The sequence below is a fragment of the Mesocricetus auratus genome, unplaced genomic scaffold, assembly GCF_017639785.1.
Source record: "Mesocricetus auratus isolate SY011 unplaced genomic scaffold, BCM_Maur_2.0 Super-Scaffold_100691, whole genome shotgun sequence".
NCBI lineage: Eukaryota > Metazoa > Chordata > Mammalia > Rodentia > Cricetidae > Mesocricetus > Mesocricetus auratus.
The window spans coordinates 34,355,082-34,374,247 of record NW_024429267.1 but is presented as its reverse complement, the minus strand read 5'-3'; the positions used below and the strand labels follow the sequence as shown (position 1 = coordinate 34,374,247).

Genomic DNA, 19,166 nt, shown 5'->3' with positions numbered 1-19,166 from the left:
GATCTCAGACTACTCTATCCCAGAGGGGAGATCTGTATGACTCCTACAGTACAACTATGTTGCAGATGTGCTAGATCCCTTTAGATGTGCCAAACAGATCCTGTGTCCTTAGAGCTACCCAGCTATTAAGACAGTCATGTCTCAAATCTTCCATAGGTTGCACGTTTTCTAGATGTCAGACTTGCACTGAGAATAGGGCTATGGGGGAAGAGTCATCACACTCTATCTACCAATATGCAGTCCTTTGCTATTTTATTTTCTCCTGAAGCTTGACCCTTAGAATTTTTGTTTTTGTTTTCAAAAGGGAGGTCTCCATATAGAATTACTAGCTTGTGCTCAAACTTTAGAGAAATACTTTCACAGGTTCAATGACAGGATGTTTACTAAAATCTCTCAGGGGGTTTGCAAAAGGAATCCTTCCTCTGGGTTCTACAGGGAACATGGTTATCCACCATGGTGGGATCATTACACAGGAGTAAGTGAATGGTAGAATAAATATCAGTGAGTTTCTTGGAAGGAGTAACTATAACATCATAATAACTGAACATTCCCTTGTGTTTCCAATGGATGCTTCCCTTGAACATAGAGTTTGTGAAGCAATGAAGACAAACACTGAGAATGACCTGACCTTACCCCTGTGTCCCACTGCACGCGAGGAAGTGCTGGGCACTAACAAATAGCTGAACTTCTATTAACAGAAAACAAAGTCACAGGAAGTCACATGACCACAGAAAATGAAGATAATGACCTCTTATAAAGGCACTACTAGCATACATATATCCTGCCATCAATTAGAGAGACACTGAAGTTAGCAGAGAAAGGAATTAAGTTTTATACCAGCATTTTAAAAAACAGTCAAACAATTTTAAGACTTATGGCAATATTTTCAATGAGCTAAGGAAATCACATACAACAGTAAGCAGCTCCATTTAAAGACTGGTTTCTACTTTTTTGTTTGTTTGTTTTTGTTTTTTGAGACAGAGTTTCTCTGTATTGTTTTGGAGCCTGTCCTGGAACTCGCTCTGTAGACCAGGCTGGCCTCAAACTCAGAGATCCGCCTGCCTCTGCCTCCCGAGTGCTGGGATTAAAGGTGAGGGCTACCAACACCCGGGTTTCTACTTTTTAAAAAGTATGATCATTTTACTCCTTAAAAATATAAACATATCACAAAACTAAAGAATAAATATATGTTCATATATAAATGCAGGCCCTGATGTCATTGAGAAGTTTCGTAAAATCCAAATCATTCCAACACTGTGAACACAGACATCTGTGAGGGACATGCAGAGACAAATGCACATCACTGAGTAGTTCAGCAAGTGCTAAAATGCACGGCTAGAATGGGACAGGCAGGAAATAATGTACACACAAACATCTTGGAATTTTTAAAAAGTTTTTAAAAAGTATTCAAAATGATATCAGTCCCAGGAAGCGCTACACATGGACCCATGATGAGCTCTCACATATGTGAAGTAAGCACAGGTGGTGTGGTGATGGCATGGCTGGGATTCCAGAACTGGAAGGTTGCCATGAGTACTAGGCCAGCCAGGACTACACAGCAAGACCCTGTCTCAAAACAAACAAAACCCAAGAAACCTAAGCAAGAATAAAGTGATTAACATTTTGTACTATACTCTACTTGAAGACTGATTTGTAATCATGGTATCCTGTAGATTTTGAAACTTAATTTTATTAGGAATTCTTAATGCTGGCTCTTGAATAATCTAAAAAAAAATCGTCATTTCTCAAATCTAGATTGCTATTCCTAGTTCGAAGCAGTCAGATGAATGACCGGGAGGGTCTTCTAAAGCTGCTTTGGTACAAGGTTTAGAACACAGCAACACTGGCAGCATCAGCCAGTGAGCTGGCTCTGCGGCATCCTGGGACTGATTCTGGCAATAAACTGATGTGAAGACACAGTAAAGGCCAAGACACAGTAAGGGCCATTCTCCCAGCCATGTTGCTACATCATTAAAGAGAAATAAAACCCACACTTAGGAAATTATGAGGCCTAATTCATGCTGCATTTAATTATCCCTCAATAATAGTGTAAAAAAGCTTATTATTATGATAATAAAATGATTAATTTATAGTTCAAGGATGCTTCTAATGAGGAAGCCAACTGTTAGTGGTACATTTAAACTTTAGCCCACTGATAATTTATGTTTTTGGTTTTTAAAGCAAGGTCTCAGGCTGGCCAGGAACTCACTATGTAGTCTTAGCTAACCTTGAATATATGGCAATCCTCCTGTCTCAGCCTCTCAAGCATGAGGGTTATAGGCATGAACTACCATGCCCAGTATGATATTTATTTTAATACAAGATTTAATTTGATTTTTTACAGCTTTATTGAGGTATCACTGATGTACAACAAATTGCACATATTTAAAGTGCACAATTTGATATTTAGTCTTAAATAGCATGAAAAGTGCCTGATAACTTAAAAATAAAAAAACATTCAATCTAAACATATTCTAAAATAGTACATTTCTGACACATAGATATCAATTTATAAAAAGGTGGATGGAAATAAAAGAAATTAATTCCCAGGTATCAAATTTATTCAGAAGGTTTAGGAATGCTAAAATTGACAGCCAGTTTCCTTGATTTCCTTCTCGAGGAGCTCGATGCTGGTTTCTGGTGGGTCACACGATGGCCTTGGGAGGCAGTGTCGACTTGAGACGACTCAGGTTGAGCAGCCGGAGAGGACTTCAAAGAGACTGATGGGCCTTCTTGTGGAATTATTTTGGTGGCTTCAGAACACCCTGGCTTGCTAGTCTGAAGTGGTGTGGCTTGAGAACTCTGGGCCTCCTTAGTCTCAAAATTCTTTCTGTTTGCAACCCTTTTTTTTGTAACCTTTAAGGAATAAAAGCATCATTACTAACAATGTAGGTAGAAAAAACAAACAAAAAAAACCCAAAAATCTTATGTCAGAAAACACCATAAATCAGGCTGCTAATATTTGCCAATCACTGCTGATTTTTGGCTTCTACTTATTAATAGCAGCAGAATAATTGTAATAAGGGCTGGAGTGATGGCTAGGGGATGCAAGGGACCTGAGTTTGGTTCTGGGTATCCATATCTGCTGGCTTGTGACTGCTTCAGGGGATCCAAAACCTCTGACCTCCTTTGTGTACAGCATACCCTCCCTCATGCACATAATTAAACCAGAATAAATCCTTAAAATATTTATATTACTTGCTACAATTAGTATTACTTATTAGAATATAAACTCAGATCAGAGATCAGCTGAAGTGTATCACTACTATAAGCTAAGTTCAAACTAAGGATTTCCAGTTAGTATTGGGAGTCTGGGAGTCAGTTTTTTCCTTCCACGGTAAGAGACACAGGAAATTAACTCAGATCTTCAGGTTTTGCAGCACAATTACCTACTGAGCCATTTCTCTGGCCCTGGTATTTTGAATTTCAAGGCAACCTGTTTCTTTTTATTAAATGTTGTTCATTTCAACCTAGAGATGCATGTCCTTTAGTTCTAAGGACATTTTTTTAAATCACATTTTGCTCTGAATATTTAAAGGAAGTAACTCTGTTAACAAACCAACAACACAATTTTCTTTCCAGCCCTCACCTGCAGAGGTATGAACTGATTGTGCACCCCGCTTGGCATTCCTCCAGCCAAGGGCATGGTTCCAGGATATGAAGGATGATGGAAGGCCTTCCCAGCAACTGGCACTGGTGGTCTCCATGGCACTGAGCCAAAGAGATGAGATGGTGAAGGCATTATATTAGCTGTCAAAAACCAAGATCCAGACATTAAGACTTCTCTCTGCTAGCCTTTTTTTTTTTTCTTAAAGCTCCACCTCATTTGGCCTCAATTGTTACTGTTCTTGTCTATTACATCACTCACCCCTAGGATCCTTTCTTAGGGTCATAATATGATCTATAGAAAAGCAGTTATTGTGAGGCCAATAGTGCCAAATGCTGACATGAGCTTTAGGAACAGTTGTAATTGTGGGACTTGGAAGAAGCTGGACTTTCCTGTGGTATCATTTTGGTGGGTTCAGTGGCTTGCTGGTATGAAATGGTATGGACTGCGAAGAAATCTGGCCCTTCCTTATTCCCAAAATCCTGTTTAATGATCATGAAGCTTCTCCTTGAGGAAGGTCTGGGGATAAAGACAAACCATAATGCTCTCACCTGATCCAAATGCTAAGTTGTGTCCACAGTGAGCTCAGCAGACAAAAAGCCCAAAGCTCATGTCCTGAAATATGATCACTTTCATGGTACAGGTCTCTTTTTTGTTGCCTACTGGAAACACACTCAACTGGTGATTCCTAAAACTGTTTGTCTCTCTGAGACACTTGGAGGGTTTATGAAATGCAGACCCCTATGGAGAGTGATTGAAATCTAGCAAGCCAGATCCTTGAGGTCTCAGGAATCTTTGTATGCAGATCAGAGGACAATTCATGGGAGCCAGTTTTTTCCTTCCACGGTAAGAGACACAGGGATTTAACTCAGATCTTCAGGTTTTGCAGCAAGCACAATTACACAGTTACCTATTGAGCCATTTCTCTGGCCCTGGCATTTTGAATTTCAAGACAACCTGTTTCTTTTTATTAAATGTTGTTCCTTTCAATCTAGAGATGCATGTCCTTTAGTTCTAAGAAAATTTTAACCTACTTTCCTTCTTACTCATCTCTTTCTCTGGAGTGCCTATAACATGGGTTGCAGATCTGTGCATTGTTACTTTAGAGCCTCGATGATTCATTCTCTCTCTCTCTCTCTCTCTCTCTCTCTCTCTCTCTCTCTCTCTCTCTCTCTCTCTCTCTCTCTGCTGTTTGAATATGTGATCTCTTGGCTTTTGGCTTCAGTTATCCATTACCATGTCTCTGTTTCTATTATGGATTCCCCATCTGGTGTTTTATGCCAGCAACAGAAAAGCAACTGATACAGAAGTTGGTACCAGGAGTGGGGTGTTGCTGTGGATTTGTTGTATTTTGGAGGAATTTTGGACTTTGCAAGTTTGGACTAGAAAAGTGGCTGAATGCGGAAACCAGCACTTAATGGGCCATTCTAGGAGACAGAAGGGATGAGAGTAATGCAGAAGATAGAAGCCTAGCTTATGATGACTGTATTTACTACTGCAACAGAGTCAGTATGGTATTTTTGTAAACAATTTCACTGTTTTCTGCCCATGTCTTTAGAATTTACACGAGGCTGAACTAAAAAGACTAATTTCTTTGGCAGAAGAACTTTCAAGACAGCATAACATTGAGTCTATGGCACGGTTCATATTGATAATGTATATACAGGTCTATAATAAGAAAGGGCAGGTGGGGCAGAAAGAGATTTTTAAAAAATGCACAGTCTGGAGATAAAAAGGTGATTTCCCCTTTACAACCATAAGCTAAAATAAACTATTCCTTTTATAAGTTGCTTTTGGTTATGGTATTTTAGGTACATTAGCAAGACTAATGTACTATGAAGGCATGTGCTAAAAGAGGTTGTCATTATTAAGGAGATTAGTGCCATTAAGGAGAGACCTCCTGTTCTGCACTGGAACAATGGGAAATATGCCATAAGGGAAGATCCTACCTATCTAAGCCTCCAACTTGTAAAAGGAAAAAGCCTAAAGGGCAGCTTGTTTCTAGAAAGCAACTGTTTCAGCCAAGGAAAGCTGCTACTAAAGTGGTTGAAGGGGGTGCCATCCTAGATGGCAATCAAACTTGTCAGTGTACCATCTTTGGAGGCATGAAAAATGTAAGAGTGAGGGAAAGGGGGGGATCATGGATTCTATCTTCATGGTTTCAGAGAGGCCCTGAGGCCAGACAATGTGTGACAGAGGAATCCCTGTAAGGAGCCAGTGAGAGATCATTATATATAGCTATGAAAATGAAGTCTGGGTTATGGTGGAGACCCCATGATGTTGAAGATCACAGTCATGAGACATCTGCCAAAGAGAGCTGCATACAGGGAGTGGAACCACACCCACAGAGAGAGAGAGAGAGAGAGAGAGAGAGAGAGAGAGAGAGAGAGAGAGAGAGAGAGAGAGAGAGAGAGAGAGGGAGGGAGGGAGGGAGGGAGGGATGAATGTTGTTGGCAGCAAACCTGGAGCCATCTAAGTCTTGTGAAATTAAAGTACCAGACATGACATAGAGTTAGAGGATTTTGTGTTTACCTTGCTGACCTTAGATTTTGTTCTGATTCACTTCTTACTATGCCCTCATTTCTCCCTTTTAGATTAGGGATGTATATTCTTTTGGCACTGTATGTTTGCTGGAAGTATGTAATTTGCCTTTTGACTTTACATGGGGTCACAGTTAAGGGACTGCATTGGGTCTCAAAAGTGACTTGGGCTTCGGACTTTGGCACAATGTTGAGACTGATAAGACTACTGGGACTTTTAGGGTTGGACTGAATGCATTTTGTGTTATCAGATGGCCATGAGCCTACAGAGGTCAGAGCAGATTGTGGTAGGAGAAATGTGCCTTATAGGCTTAGATGTCTGAACCCCTGTTCTCCCAGCTGGTGGTGCTATCTGGAGACTTAAGAACCTTTAGGAGGTGCAGTCTTGCTGGAGAAAGTGTGTTACTGGAGACAGGCTTTCAGAGTATATAGCCTTGCTCCATGCCCAGTTTCTTTTCTCCATTTCATGCCTGGAGTTGAACAGATGAACTTTCAGCTTCTGGCTGTAGCCCCTTGTCACCATTCCCTCCCATTAGGGACTCTCCTCTGGAACAGTAAACCTAAATAAACCCTTCCTACTGCAGGCTACCTTTTGGTTAGGGTGCTTTATCACAGCAACAGGAAGTAGCACACAACCACAGATCATTTTTTCAATTATTCCTTTTTCATACAATCTTGCTTTTATTTTGCTAGCTCTGCAGAGTTAGAGATTAAATTCAGGGCTTCGCTTATGACAGGCAAATGTGGTCAGTGAGGAGGATGAAGGGCTCTGTAACATCCACTGTAGGGACTGTGGTTTGCAATTTAACCCTGCTCTCTAAACTGATGACTTCAATGTTTTACTCACTGCAAACTGTTTCCAAATTGCTAGTCTGATGATATTTCTTCTATTTCTCCTCAGAGGTTTTGTTTTCAAAATTTCTTATTATGTAATAGAGTTTGGGCAGGAAGCAAAGGTAACCACAGATTATAAGCTTTTTTGATTTTTAGTGACAGTTTTCAACTTAGGCAGTGGGTTCACTGTAATCCTAGTACCCACCACCCAGGAGAAATGAGAAATTCAAAGCTGGTCTAGGATATACGAAACACTGTCTTAAAAAGAAATCAAACCCCAACACCCTAAAAAATGGTACACATTGATGTATGTGTATTCATACTAAATGTGATTAAAACCAAACCAAAACAACCCCCCCAAAGCCCCAACAAAAATGTGGTTCTTTAAAGAATTTAGAGAAAATAATAACTCAAGGATAATACCTAGAAAAGCAAAATATCTTACCAGTGGGTTGGGGGAAAATGGGAGGAACGGTTCCGGAAGGTACAGCAGGAGGAAAATTTGGAAACATTGGTGGAGGCAAAGGATAATTTACACCAAAGGAGCCCTGTAGAAGTATTTAAAAATTATAAAACAACAAAAACATTTTTGTAAAGACTAATTAAAACCTAACAGATGACTTTGGTGGCTGAGAGAGATGGCCCTGAGGTCATAAGAGAGTGGGGGAACAGGCCCTGCACCTCACCTGGGCAACACAGTAGAGCTAACCCTGTCAGCAGGTGAGTCCCTCCAGAGGGCATGAGAGTAGGAGAGCTGCCCCTGCCCTTGCTTGTATGCCATATGTTGGCATGGGGGAGGGAAAGATGCCCTTCCATCCCTTGCCACCTTTGGCAGGTGGGAGAGTTGACCTGAGCACAAGAGCACCTCACCTGAACAACATAGTAGAGCTTGAGTGAGACGTGAGAGGGTGTGAGAGCAGAATTGGCCTGCTCCTTGCTGCCTGCTGCACTGAGTGAGCTAGCTGGGACAGTGCTGGAGAGCTCACTGTGGTGGTGGTAACGAGGCAAAGCTGGCAGGCTGACCGCCCCAGCTGCCACCACACTAGACACAGGCTATGAGCTGGTCCATCCCAACATTCATATCATCTGTGAGCTGCTGGAGCATGTGTAAGGGCTAAACCTATAGATCCAAAGCTGCAGGATCTCCATGACACAAGGTAGTGACAGATTATCCAAGAGGAGTCCCAGTGAGGGCCTGTATCAAGGGTGTAGCAGAAGCTGGAGGCCTCAAACCGGACCAACGACTCATTGCAATGAATACTTACAAGTAAAGATGTATGAAGTAAAGGGGATATTGTGTGACTTACTGTGTCACACTACAGTTTCCATGCTGAGAATTAAAAAAAATATTTCTTATTTTTTTTAAATTTTATTTCATTTTGAGAGGGGAGGTGGCAAGAGCAGAGGGTGGATATGAAAGGATGGAGAGATGAATTCCATCAGGATGCATGGATGTGAAACCCACAAATAATCAATTAAAAAAAAAAAGGACAAAACAAAAACTAACAGGCTGCAGAGATAGCTTGGTTGTTAAGAGCACTTGCTGCTCTGCCTGAGGATCGAAGCTTGATTCCCAGCATGCATGTAGGGTAGTTCACAAGCACTGTAACTACAGATCTAGGGGATCTGACTCCCCTCCCCCTGCTGCTCTCTTACACACACGGGGATACACACATACACACAAATAAATTAATCTTAAAAACTTAGTAGGAAACCCATGAATGATTCTTACCAGTTGTTGTAAAGCAAAAAGTGCAGCTCTCTCCTTGGCTTCACTTTCAGAGTGGCACTGTGGCCCATGGACCAGTAAACCATTAGACAATTTTACCTGACAAACTGTCATTGTCTAAAACAAGAGAATATAGATGTCCATAAGATTATCTGTCTAGGAACTAACTTCTCCTAAAGCTCTGTCAAGTCTCATTTCACTTTCAGGTTTTCAGGAAAACTTTTTAGAATTGTGCCTTATCTTTCTTTCCTTAAAAAAATAAAATAAAATAAAATAAAAACTCAGGGTCTATGTAGTCCTGGCTGTCCTGGAACTCTCTATGTAGACCAGGCTGGCCTTGAACTCAGAGATATGCTTGCCTCTGCCTCCTGAGTGCTGCTCAGCTCAGAGCCTTACCCTTTAACATTTACAAGATAGAATGGTCTCTAGAGCAGGCACTGAAGTCCTATCTTTTTGGAATACTGAAGGGGTGTTGGGGCCTGAATATGATATTTCAGATATAGACCTCAGCTCAATTCCAGGAGCATGATCTCCTATTGTGTTTTAGATGTCGGCTGGTTACTTCTGGATGACCTAGCCACAGCAGAGAATGGCTTCTAGTTTGTGTAACAATAGGCCTAGGCCCAATGCCCATCATGAGGGCTAAGTGGGATGTGGCTGAAGACTGGAATGTCTGAGAGCTTGTGTGTACGTGCATTCTAGGACCATCTCTAGAGCTAAAGGGAGTGTTTCCTAGTCAGCCCTCTATCTGCCATTATCATCCCCCCTGCTTTTGGAAAGCTATTTAGGAAGATGCTTGAACAAACGATGGTCTCCAGGATTGAGTGAGAGCCCTCCTGAAATCATAAGATGTCTTTGTCTTTGTCTTGTCCTTAACACCGCTTGGTAGCTAGAACTTCTCTGATCTACACTGCCACACTCAGAGTCGGAGGGGCTGTTTGGCTGGTTCTGAACACAGCCCCAAAGACATTAGTCCTGAATAGATGGCCCCTGTAGCTTAGGATTGATACAGGTTGGACCCCAGCAAAGGGGAAGACAGGATTGTTTGAACTTAGGAGTTAGAGACTAATGTGACTACATGGGAAACAAATTTAAAAATAGAATAAAAGAACAAGCTATCAAAACAAGACTAAGCATCAAGCATTTCAATGAAAATGAGGGCTAGCAAAGCTTTTTTTCTCTATTCTAAGAATTGGCAAACTAAGCCTTTTGCCTTTTGCTAACAAAGTTTTACATTAAGATACAACAACAACAACAACCCAGCTGTGGTGGTCCACCCTAGAGGCCAGCCTGGTCTACAGAGTGAGTTCCAGGACAGCCAGAGCTGTTACAACAGAGAAACCCTATTTTGAAAAATGTTAAAAAACAAACCAAACCCAAACCAACCCTAAACCCAGAATTGCTTAGGAAGAATTTCCCACTATTGTAGAGATGAGAAACCGTGACAAAGACTGTATGGTCCACAGTATGAAACACTGGCCATTGATAGAAACAGCTTGCACACTTACGTTTCCTATCACCTCAAGCAGCAGTTAGAAATATAACTGCCCAAGTGTGAGAAACTCAGAGATTTTGGTTTGGTTAGAGCCTCTAGCTCACCCCTGCATGGTCTGGAAAGCCCCCTCTCCTCTTTCCCCTGCCCCCTCCAAACCCTTACCCACCCCTAAGGAAAGGCACTAAAAAGCCCAGTTCTGCATTCTTCGTGGGTCTTGCAGCTTCTTCCTCCAAAGTTGCCAGTGGCTCAAGTTCCTGCCTAAGTACTCAGCTTTTGACCGTACTTGGGCACAAACCCAGCTACTACAGGATACATCATCAGCCCTTGCCTACAACCTAAATCTCCCTGTTTTAGTTCAGGCATTCGACTTCTCTGGCCTTGATCTATGGGACTGGAGAACCAGCCTGGAAGGTGCTCTGCCCAATATACTCAATGTTTTATTTTTCATATAGGCTTGGTCTGGTTTACTGCTTCAGCAGAGAAACATGGGTAGATGGGTGCACGGAAACCATTACTGTCTTTGAGCTTTAGTAGTAATCTTATATATTCTGTTGGTACAGTATGTGAACGTGAGGCCTTGAGTAGAATTCCTAGTGCTGTTGAAAAACAACTACTTCTCAAACTACAAACAAATAAAAAACCTCACACTCACAGAAATAAAACAACCTCCACACTATTGTATTTTTTTCTAGCTAAAGATTTTTCAGTCAATTCTGCTCAGTTAAAGATTTATATCTGTGTAGACATCAAATAGCAGCATACCATACCTGTGTTGTTCTCAGAAAGGAAAAATCTGGTTGTGGCATTCCAACAAGGGAGCAAATTCGAGCAAGTTCAGTTACTGGTGTGGACACAGGAGGGATATGGCCAGGCCAACACATACTCTCCACAGATGGAGCATTTTGGTATTCATTGGTACCACGGGGCTTGTTCATAAAGCATGCTGTCAGGAGAGAAAAGGGAATAGCCATGTTAATTAAAATGGTCTTGGACTATCCAGTTGTAATGGTTTGAACTCATAGGCGCCTATATTTGAATGTTTAGTTACTAGGGACGGGAGCTGTTTGATAGCACTAGAAAAATTCAGAGGTGTGGCCTTGTTGGAAGAAGAATGTCACTGGGGGTAGGCTCTGAGGTTTCAAATCCCGTGCTAGTAGGCTCAGTTCCTCTCTGTCAGCCACTGCTTTAGAGCCATGCATGTGACCATGATGATAGTATACTAAACTTCCCAAACTGTTAAGCCCACAATTAAACTCTTTTATAGGAATTGCCTTGGTCATGGGGTCTCTTCACAGCAATAGAAAAGTGTGACCAAGATATCAGTTATTGTAGGTTTTTAGTAAATCAAACAGAAAGCTGCTAAATGGTTAAAAAATGGCAGGCTGGCATGGCGGCTTGCACCTGTGATCTTGAGGCAGATGGATTGCCACCAGTTTGAGTCCAGTCTGGGATACAAAATGAGATTCTGTCTCCAAAAACAATGGCAGCAGGGGCTCTCCTTAAACCTGGGGCTTGGTTTTCTTGGATAGGGTGGAAGAAAGCAAGGACCAGCAATCTTCTTATTTTCCTAGTAGCTGGAATAATAGGTGTTTTTGGGCTTGTTATATGTGTGCCACACAGGTGAACTCTGGTCTGGATAAATATGTGGCAAGTATTCTTAACTGCGGAGCCACTTCTCTAGCCCCCTACTTTTAAAAAGAACAAATGGGGCTGGTGAGATGCTTAGTGGGGAAAGGTGCTGACTGTCAAGCCTGATGACCTGAGTCAATCTCTGGGATATACACAATGGAAGGAGAGAACTGACTCCTCCAAGTCGTCTTCTGATCTGCACATGTGCGCTCTCTATGTAAACACACACCAAACAGACAGACAGGAAGACAAACATAATCACCTGTTTTGGAAGAAACCAAATGAAGCAAACGTTTGGAAATAATATTCACTATTAGCAACTGTACTTGGTTAACTCACCCAGCTTCTTATTTTGTTCAGGATGTGATAGCAGTCCATGCTCATCTCTTTTACTGGAAGAAGCAGTGACTTCATTATCAAATTGCTTCCCATCATTCTTACTGTCTGTTGTGTCAGGGCTATCGATTTTTAGAATTTCTTTTAGCATCCGTGTTCCTTTCTTTTTAGAAAATGATTCATAGGTAGATGTGGGGGGTGAGAAGAAAATAAATGTTAGGCTCATATAGGTTGTTTCTTTTTCTTCTTGGTTTTCTGAGGTTATTTCTTTTTTGTGGTGTTGTCCCTGTATATGCTAGACAGGAGCTCTACTGCTGGCCATCTCCCCAGCCTTTGCTCTTGCTTTTGAAAAGTTCTTGTTGTTAAAATTAAGATGCTAACTAAGCTCATCTAAGATAAATAGATGGTCATGGGCTGAAAAACATTCACATTTCAAGGTACACAGATAATATTTATCCTATTTAACTTTTAGCCCTGTCAACAGCAATGTTTAAAAAGCAGGAATCTATGGTCTAATGGGAAAACAAAAACAAAACCTTACAAAAACAACAAAACATATGGGATGGCTAAATTATTCAAAGCATCCTGGTCTTCCTCTCTTGATGACGATAGCAATGCAAGAGCCAGGTGTTGGTGGCCCACGCCTTTAAACCCAGCACTCAGGAGGAAGAGACAGGTGGATCTCTGTGAGTTCAAGACCAAACTGGTCTACAAGGTGAGTTCCAGGACAGTTAGAGCTGTTACACTGAGAAACCCTGTCTGAAAAAACAAGCCAAAACAAAACAAAAAGTGATACAGGATACCATCCAACACGAGACAGGGTTTGAGCAGACTCACGGGGTAGGCATGCATGGCCAAGGGAAGAGAAATGAGTATAGTTCTAAAGCTGCTAAACACACAAACCATAGCAAACGACTGCGGGGACAGATGCTCCTCATCTGGAGACTCTCCGTGATGAGGTGACTGCACTTCACTTTCTTTAGAGATGCTCAAGGATGCTAAAAAGTTCTCAATTCCAGAGTGAGGCTAAAAGAGTAAATATTTTTTATGAATAAGATAGAAGAATCAAGTAGTAAAACGCTAGATTTCACTCTAAAAATTCAACTTTCACTCAATCATTTCCCTAAATGTAAAGTTTGGGAAGAGACATCTAATAAAGGATTTATTTATTTATTTACTTACTTACCTTATCAATCACATTTGGGTAACCAGCCACAACCTTCTGGGATTCTGAGGCTCCTGGACTTTCATTTCTCTTCAATAGTTTAATATTACATTTGGCAGACCCTCCAGAAGTCTGTAAGAAAGAATAAGTTTTTGTGCAAGTAAACTTACAGCTACTATTTTAACAGTGTTCTAAATAAATTGATCAAAGTATTTATTGATTTTCATGTGTGTTTTCCCTGCATGTATCTCAGTGCATCACTGTTTACGTGAGCTGCTGTGTGGGTGCTGGGAATTGAACCCAGGTCCTGTGGGAGAGCAAGCAGTGCTCGTAACTAGTGAGCCAACTCTCCAGCTCCAAGTACTGCTTTCTTTTAATGCCATAAGAAAAAAAGGGGGGAGAGGACGCTCTTAACTTGAATGGGGGAAATTATCTTTATTTTCATTAATCTGAGAATAAGATTTAGATTTATTTCAATCTCAAATATGGACAATAACCATGGACATGGACTGTGTGTTTGTGCTCCCCCATCTCAATCAGGAGGCAATCAGCTTCAGGAGGTCGTGTTCTCAAGATGGGATTAGCATTTGTAAAAGGAGAAAGAAAACAGTATGCTCTCTCTAACATGTCAGAATTTAAGACAGGAGCCTCTAACTAAAGGTCAATAAGGAAGTCCTTAGAGAATATAGACACTTACCAGATCCTAACTGTATTTCAGTACTGTTGTTTCTCTCAAATTTATGTATTTTACTTTACTATTTAAAAACATTATTTTGGCTGGGGTAGTCATACAAACTTCTAATCTCAGTACTCTTTTGAAGGTAGAGGCAAAAGGACCATGAGTTCAAGGCTAGCCTTACCTACCTACACAGTGAGTTAAGAGGTCAACTTGTGCTACAAGAGACCTTGTCTAAAAATAAGCATTTGCTCCCAAGCCTGGCCACCATTAAAAAAAAAATTTCAGTGGTAGAAACTGAATCAGGGCCCTCCACATAGTAGAGAAGCATTCACCATTATGCTTCCCAAGAGATCCACTCAAACATGTGCAGTAAAGCATGATACTTATGCATAAAAGTATACATAATCACTGGGTGGTGGTGGTGCAAACCCTTGATCCCAGCACTCAGGAGGCAGAGGCAGGCGGCTCTCTGTGAGTTCAAGCCCAGCCTGGTCTACAAGAGCTAGTTCCAGGACAGCCTCCAAAGCCACAGAGAAACCCTGACTCAGAAATGGAAACAAAAAAGTATACATAATCATGTATGCCAAAATTCTTTGATTCTTAACAGTCTACATGCTCTTTATTAAACAGTAGAGACTTTGTAAAACAAAATAAAATGTATGAGCTCAGCTCCCCCATTCTAATTCTATAAAATCTAACTTTTTAAATGTTGCTACCAGTGTATATACAAATAGACACTCTTGAATATTTTATAATATGTGAGAAAAATTTAAGCGAACAATAGTTTATTTCCATCTTAGAGATAAAGAACTTGAGGCTGTTAAGATTTGCTCAAGACCACCCAACTCTTAAGTGGTAAAATGAGGATGACCAATGTCTCTATTCTGAACCCTTGACTACAGCTGTGTAACCATCCATCCAAATGACTGTGACAATAGGTTTTGCCGCATTCCTTACAGATTGTTGAAAAGGCTGTAAAATTCACTTAGACGCTATACAACAGCCAAGTACATAAGAACACGTAGCTTTTAACAATTGCATTTCAAAAAAAAATTACCTGCTTATTGGATGACTTTTGTGTCTGGCACTCAGCTTTAGGAGTCTTATATTCTTCCTTAACTGGAGACAAGAAAACAGAGATTTTGGGAAGCAAAAGAGCTTACTAACCACCAGTTAAATTCATCAACTATTTGCCACAGCAAAACAGTTTTAAAGGATTTCAAGAAAGTGTATAATTTCCTCCTGTGTCTGTGCTGTCAGTGCTGGAGATCAAACCTAGGTGCTGGTCCATGCCAGCCAAGGGCTCGTTCACTGACCACAGCCCCAAATGAGAAGATGCATGAACTGAAGGAATTTATAACCCAGGTGAGATAGAGAAAGATAATTGCAGATGGTCAGATGGGAAAGGAAAGTGGCATCTGAACCAGGCATTGAAGAGTGGTAGGTTCTCCAAGTGCAAAAGAGGAGACTTGGAATACTAGGAAAAAAGATGTGAAAGCAGAAAGGACTAGAAAGGCCTGCACCTATGCAATTCTACATGGGTGAGTTCTGCGGGAGGATAAGGAGTAACACTGAGCTTAGTGGAACTAAAGAGGCACTTGAGTCATATGGAATTAAGTTGTAAGCAATGGGCAAGTATCACAGAAAGGTTCTGAGCAGGTAGTAATCTGATCAGAATTATAATTTAGTAAGATTAAATTATGAGATAAAAGGAGAGAGTAAGAGACAAATAAGTAAACTCTCAAAATTTTATTTCTGAAGTTCGGTGGTGGTGGTAGTGCATGCCTTTAATCCTGGCACTGGGAGGCAGAGGGAGGAGGACCTCAGAGTTTAAAGCCAGTTTGGTTCAGGACAGCCAGGGATACACAGAGAAACCCTGTTTAAAAAAAACAAAAGCAAAAGCAAAACAAACAACCTTTTTTTTTTTTTTTTGAGTTTATGGCATGTTTGTTTTTATGTATGCACATGTGCATGGAGGACAGATGTAAATAAGGGGTTTCTTCTTATCAATTCCCACTTTATTTTTCTGGATAGGGTCTCTCACTGAATCTGCAATTTCCCACCTGGCTAGAATGGTAGGTCAATGAACTCCATGGGTCTACCTCTCTCCACTCCTGCTCCCTCAGTGTGGGAATTGCAGGTAGCAGCCCCAGTGCCTGGTTTCGACATATGTGCCGAGGGTCTGAATTCAGGTCCTCATGCCTGTGCTACAGGCACATTAGTGACTGGAGTATCTCCCCAACCCCTAATCGCTTTATTTTGAGACAAGGTCTTAATATGTATCTTAGTTTGGCCTGGAAATTACTATGTAGCCCAAGGCTGGCCTTAAATTTGTGATCCAATCCTCATGACTCATCCTTTATAATGTTGGGATTATAGGTGTTTAGCATCATGCCCATAAAAAGTAACTTTTACCATTCCTGTTAAGAGGAAGCTAAGAGACAATAGAGGAAATAAGAAATTGAGAGATTATCTTTAGAAGATTTAGGAAATGAAAGGATATAGAGATGACGTACATGAAGGTAGGAAAAGGACAGCAGTTAGTGTGTAATCTATTACTAGATATGCTAGGTTATACAGTTGTTCTATAATTTTTCACTCTTTACCACTAGACTGTTTATTAAGCCAATGTGGAAAGGAAGGAATAAAATACTGGGCATGGCGACACATGCCTGTGATCCCAGCGTTTGGGTAGTGGAAGCAAGAAAGCTGCAGTTCAAAGTTATCTTTGGACACATAAGTGAGGTCCCAGCCAGGCAGGACTTTGGGAGATTCTGTGTCAAACAACAATAATGAAAACATTATCACTACACCAGCAGCAAATAGCAGGTGAGGAGAGAAGAAAGGAAAGGAGATACCGAGGGAAGAGCATGAAGAAAGTCACAGGACATGAGAAGGGAGAATAAAAAAGGGAAGAAAATAAGGAAGACAGGAAAGGAAGAAAATGAAAACGTGAGGACACACATGACTAGAAGCATTTGTTGAGGTTAGGCAAGAATGCTTGCTAAAAACCAAACAAACAAACAGAAATGAATATATGGCCAATGCCTTTAATTCCAGCACTCAGGAGGCAGAGGCACGTGGCTCTCTGTGAGTTCAAGGCCAGCCTGGTCTACACAGAAAGAGTTCCAAGACAGCCAGGGCTACACAGTGAAACCCTGGCTCGAGAACAAAAACAACCAGAAACAAAACAAAAACAAAAATCAAACAAACATAGCTTTATCAATAACAGGATCAAAAAGAATAATAGAGGAATAAATTTAACAGAAGAAAAAGTCTGGGGTTTCTGCACTGTAAATGATAACACATTAATGGAAGAAATTGGAACCAAATAAATGGAAAGGCATTTGTGTTCACAGGCAGGGAAGTGTAAGACACTGTATACAACAATGTGAGCTATGAAAACTACAGGCACATGTTTGAGGAAATAGATAAGATTATGGAAAATCTATATGGAAATGCAAAGACCCAGAATAAATGAAAGCATCTTGAAAAAGGCAAATAAAGATGGAGAACTAAAAAATGCTTGATTTCTACAAGAAAACTGCAGTAAGGAAGACAGCATGCTGTTTATATAGATGTGCACAGATCAGCGGGTTGGAAACAAGAGCCCACAAATCACCAAAAGACAAATACCTTGTTAATGCAATGGGGGAAAGAATAGTCTTTATGATAACTGAGCTGCAACAACTGGGCATCTCCATGCAGAAGCATAACTACCCATTCCTCATCACTTAAGACTTTATAAAATGATGATTGTATCTTATTTGTTACTCTGTCTCTGTACGTGTGTTGTGTGGGTGTGTGCATGCCATGGCACACACGCAGATCAGAGGATAACTCTGGGAGCTGTTTCTCTCCTTTCACCATGGGTGTCTTGGGGATTGAACTCAAGTTGCCAGGCTTGACCCACCTCACTTGCCTGATGAATTATTTTAAAGTATGAATTATATTTCAACAAAGTTGCTCAACAAACAAACAGACAAACAACAACACCAAAACAGACAGCACATCAACACTTTTCTACCTTAGAACTTACATTTTCGGTGAGGGTCATGTTTTCTTTGCTGAATTTTGACACCACTGTCATTAAAGCCAGATTTATGTGGCTGAGATACTTGACTTATTTCTTGAGGTAGAACTGCAACCTGAAAGTTAAAATTCTCAGAAATCATAACCAAATGTTATAACTTCAAAAAAATCTGAAATTTAATTCAATAAAAATTATACAGTTTATTAGAAAAGCACAGAAAACTATATATAATTTTAAAAACTGTCCCCAAACCACTCTGGATTAAGAATCATTAATCTAATGGCCACCACACCAGGATTCCTCTATGTGTTAGTTAGAAAACAAGATAAATTCCCTAAGTTCTCTTTTCAATAGAAATAATTCAATCTAACTTTACATTAAATTAACAAATATAGAAACTAAAGGAAATGCTAATCTTTGAATGTTTCTTCTTAATAGAAACTTCTTTAAATCTCTTTTTAAGATTTCCTTTATTTTAAGAGTATGGGAATTTTCCTGCATGTATGTCTATGCACCATGTATGTGTCTGGTGGTTAAGGAGTCAGAAGAGGGCATCAGATCCTCTGGAACTGGAGTAGCAGATGGTTGTGAGCCACAATTTGGCAATGGCAACCAAACCTAGGTTCTCTGCAAGAGCAACAAGTGTTCTTAACCGATGAGCCATCTCTCCAGCCCCCTAGAAACTTGTCTAAAAATTTCTCAAGATTTGTTTCCAAACAAACCCACTTTTAGTAGAAGTGGGGATAAGAAGTGGGTTGATAGGAGCAAGCTAAGGAATGGGGACAGGTAGATTCACCTGAATGATTCTCTCGAGTCATTAATATTAAAGGGTTTTCATTAAAAAGCTTTCAGATTAACGATTTTTCTTGCATTTTATGAAAGTTGAGGATATTATCTCATTTACACTCTTTTTTATGTTTCTTCCCCAATAACTGATTTAAAATTAATATTTATACTGCCAAATAAAACACATCTTTGCAACAAGATTGACCACAAAGCTGTAGTAATTAAGACACTTTATAAATAGGCATGATAGTGAAACGACATGATTAAGTTTCACATAAACATTTTATAAGATCATTTTTCATGTGTATGCATACTGTTGTGTGTATGTGCTTA

At 40.4% G+C, this 19,166-nt stretch overlaps 1 protein-coding gene across 3 annotated transcripts in view; it reads right to left on the bottom strand.

Moving 5' to 3' along the window:
- Positions 1-2,539: 2,539 nt before the first annotated feature.
- Xrn1 (5'-3' exoribonuclease 1) overlaps positions 2,540-19,166 on the bottom strand; it is a 96,914-nt gene continuing 80,287 nt past the window's right edge. For 2 of the 3 annotated variants that reach the window (XM_040739577.1, XM_040739579.1), the window contains 10 exons: positions 18,054-18,162; positions 15,072-15,133; positions 13,357-13,467; positions 13,074-13,196; positions 12,174-12,333; positions 10,973-11,148; positions 8,714-8,827; positions 7,427-7,529; positions 3,590-3,750; positions 2,540-2,856 (listed from right to left, as the gene is read on the bottom strand). In XM_040739577.1, coding sequence (XP_040595511.1) covers positions 2,560-2,856; positions 3,590-3,750; positions 7,427-7,529; positions 8,714-8,827; positions 10,973-11,148; positions 12,174-12,333; positions 13,074-13,196; positions 13,357-13,467; positions 15,072-15,133; positions 18,054-18,162 — 1,416 coding nt within the window. In that variant the 3' untranslated portion in view covers positions 2,540-2,559. The remainder of the gene's footprint in view (positions 2,857-3,589; positions 3,751-7,426; positions 7,530-8,713; positions 8,828-10,972; positions 11,149-12,173; positions 12,334-13,073; positions 13,197-13,356; positions 13,468-15,071; positions 15,134-18,053; positions 18,163-19,166) is intronic. The other variant, XM_040739578.1, reaches the window with a different exon arrangement.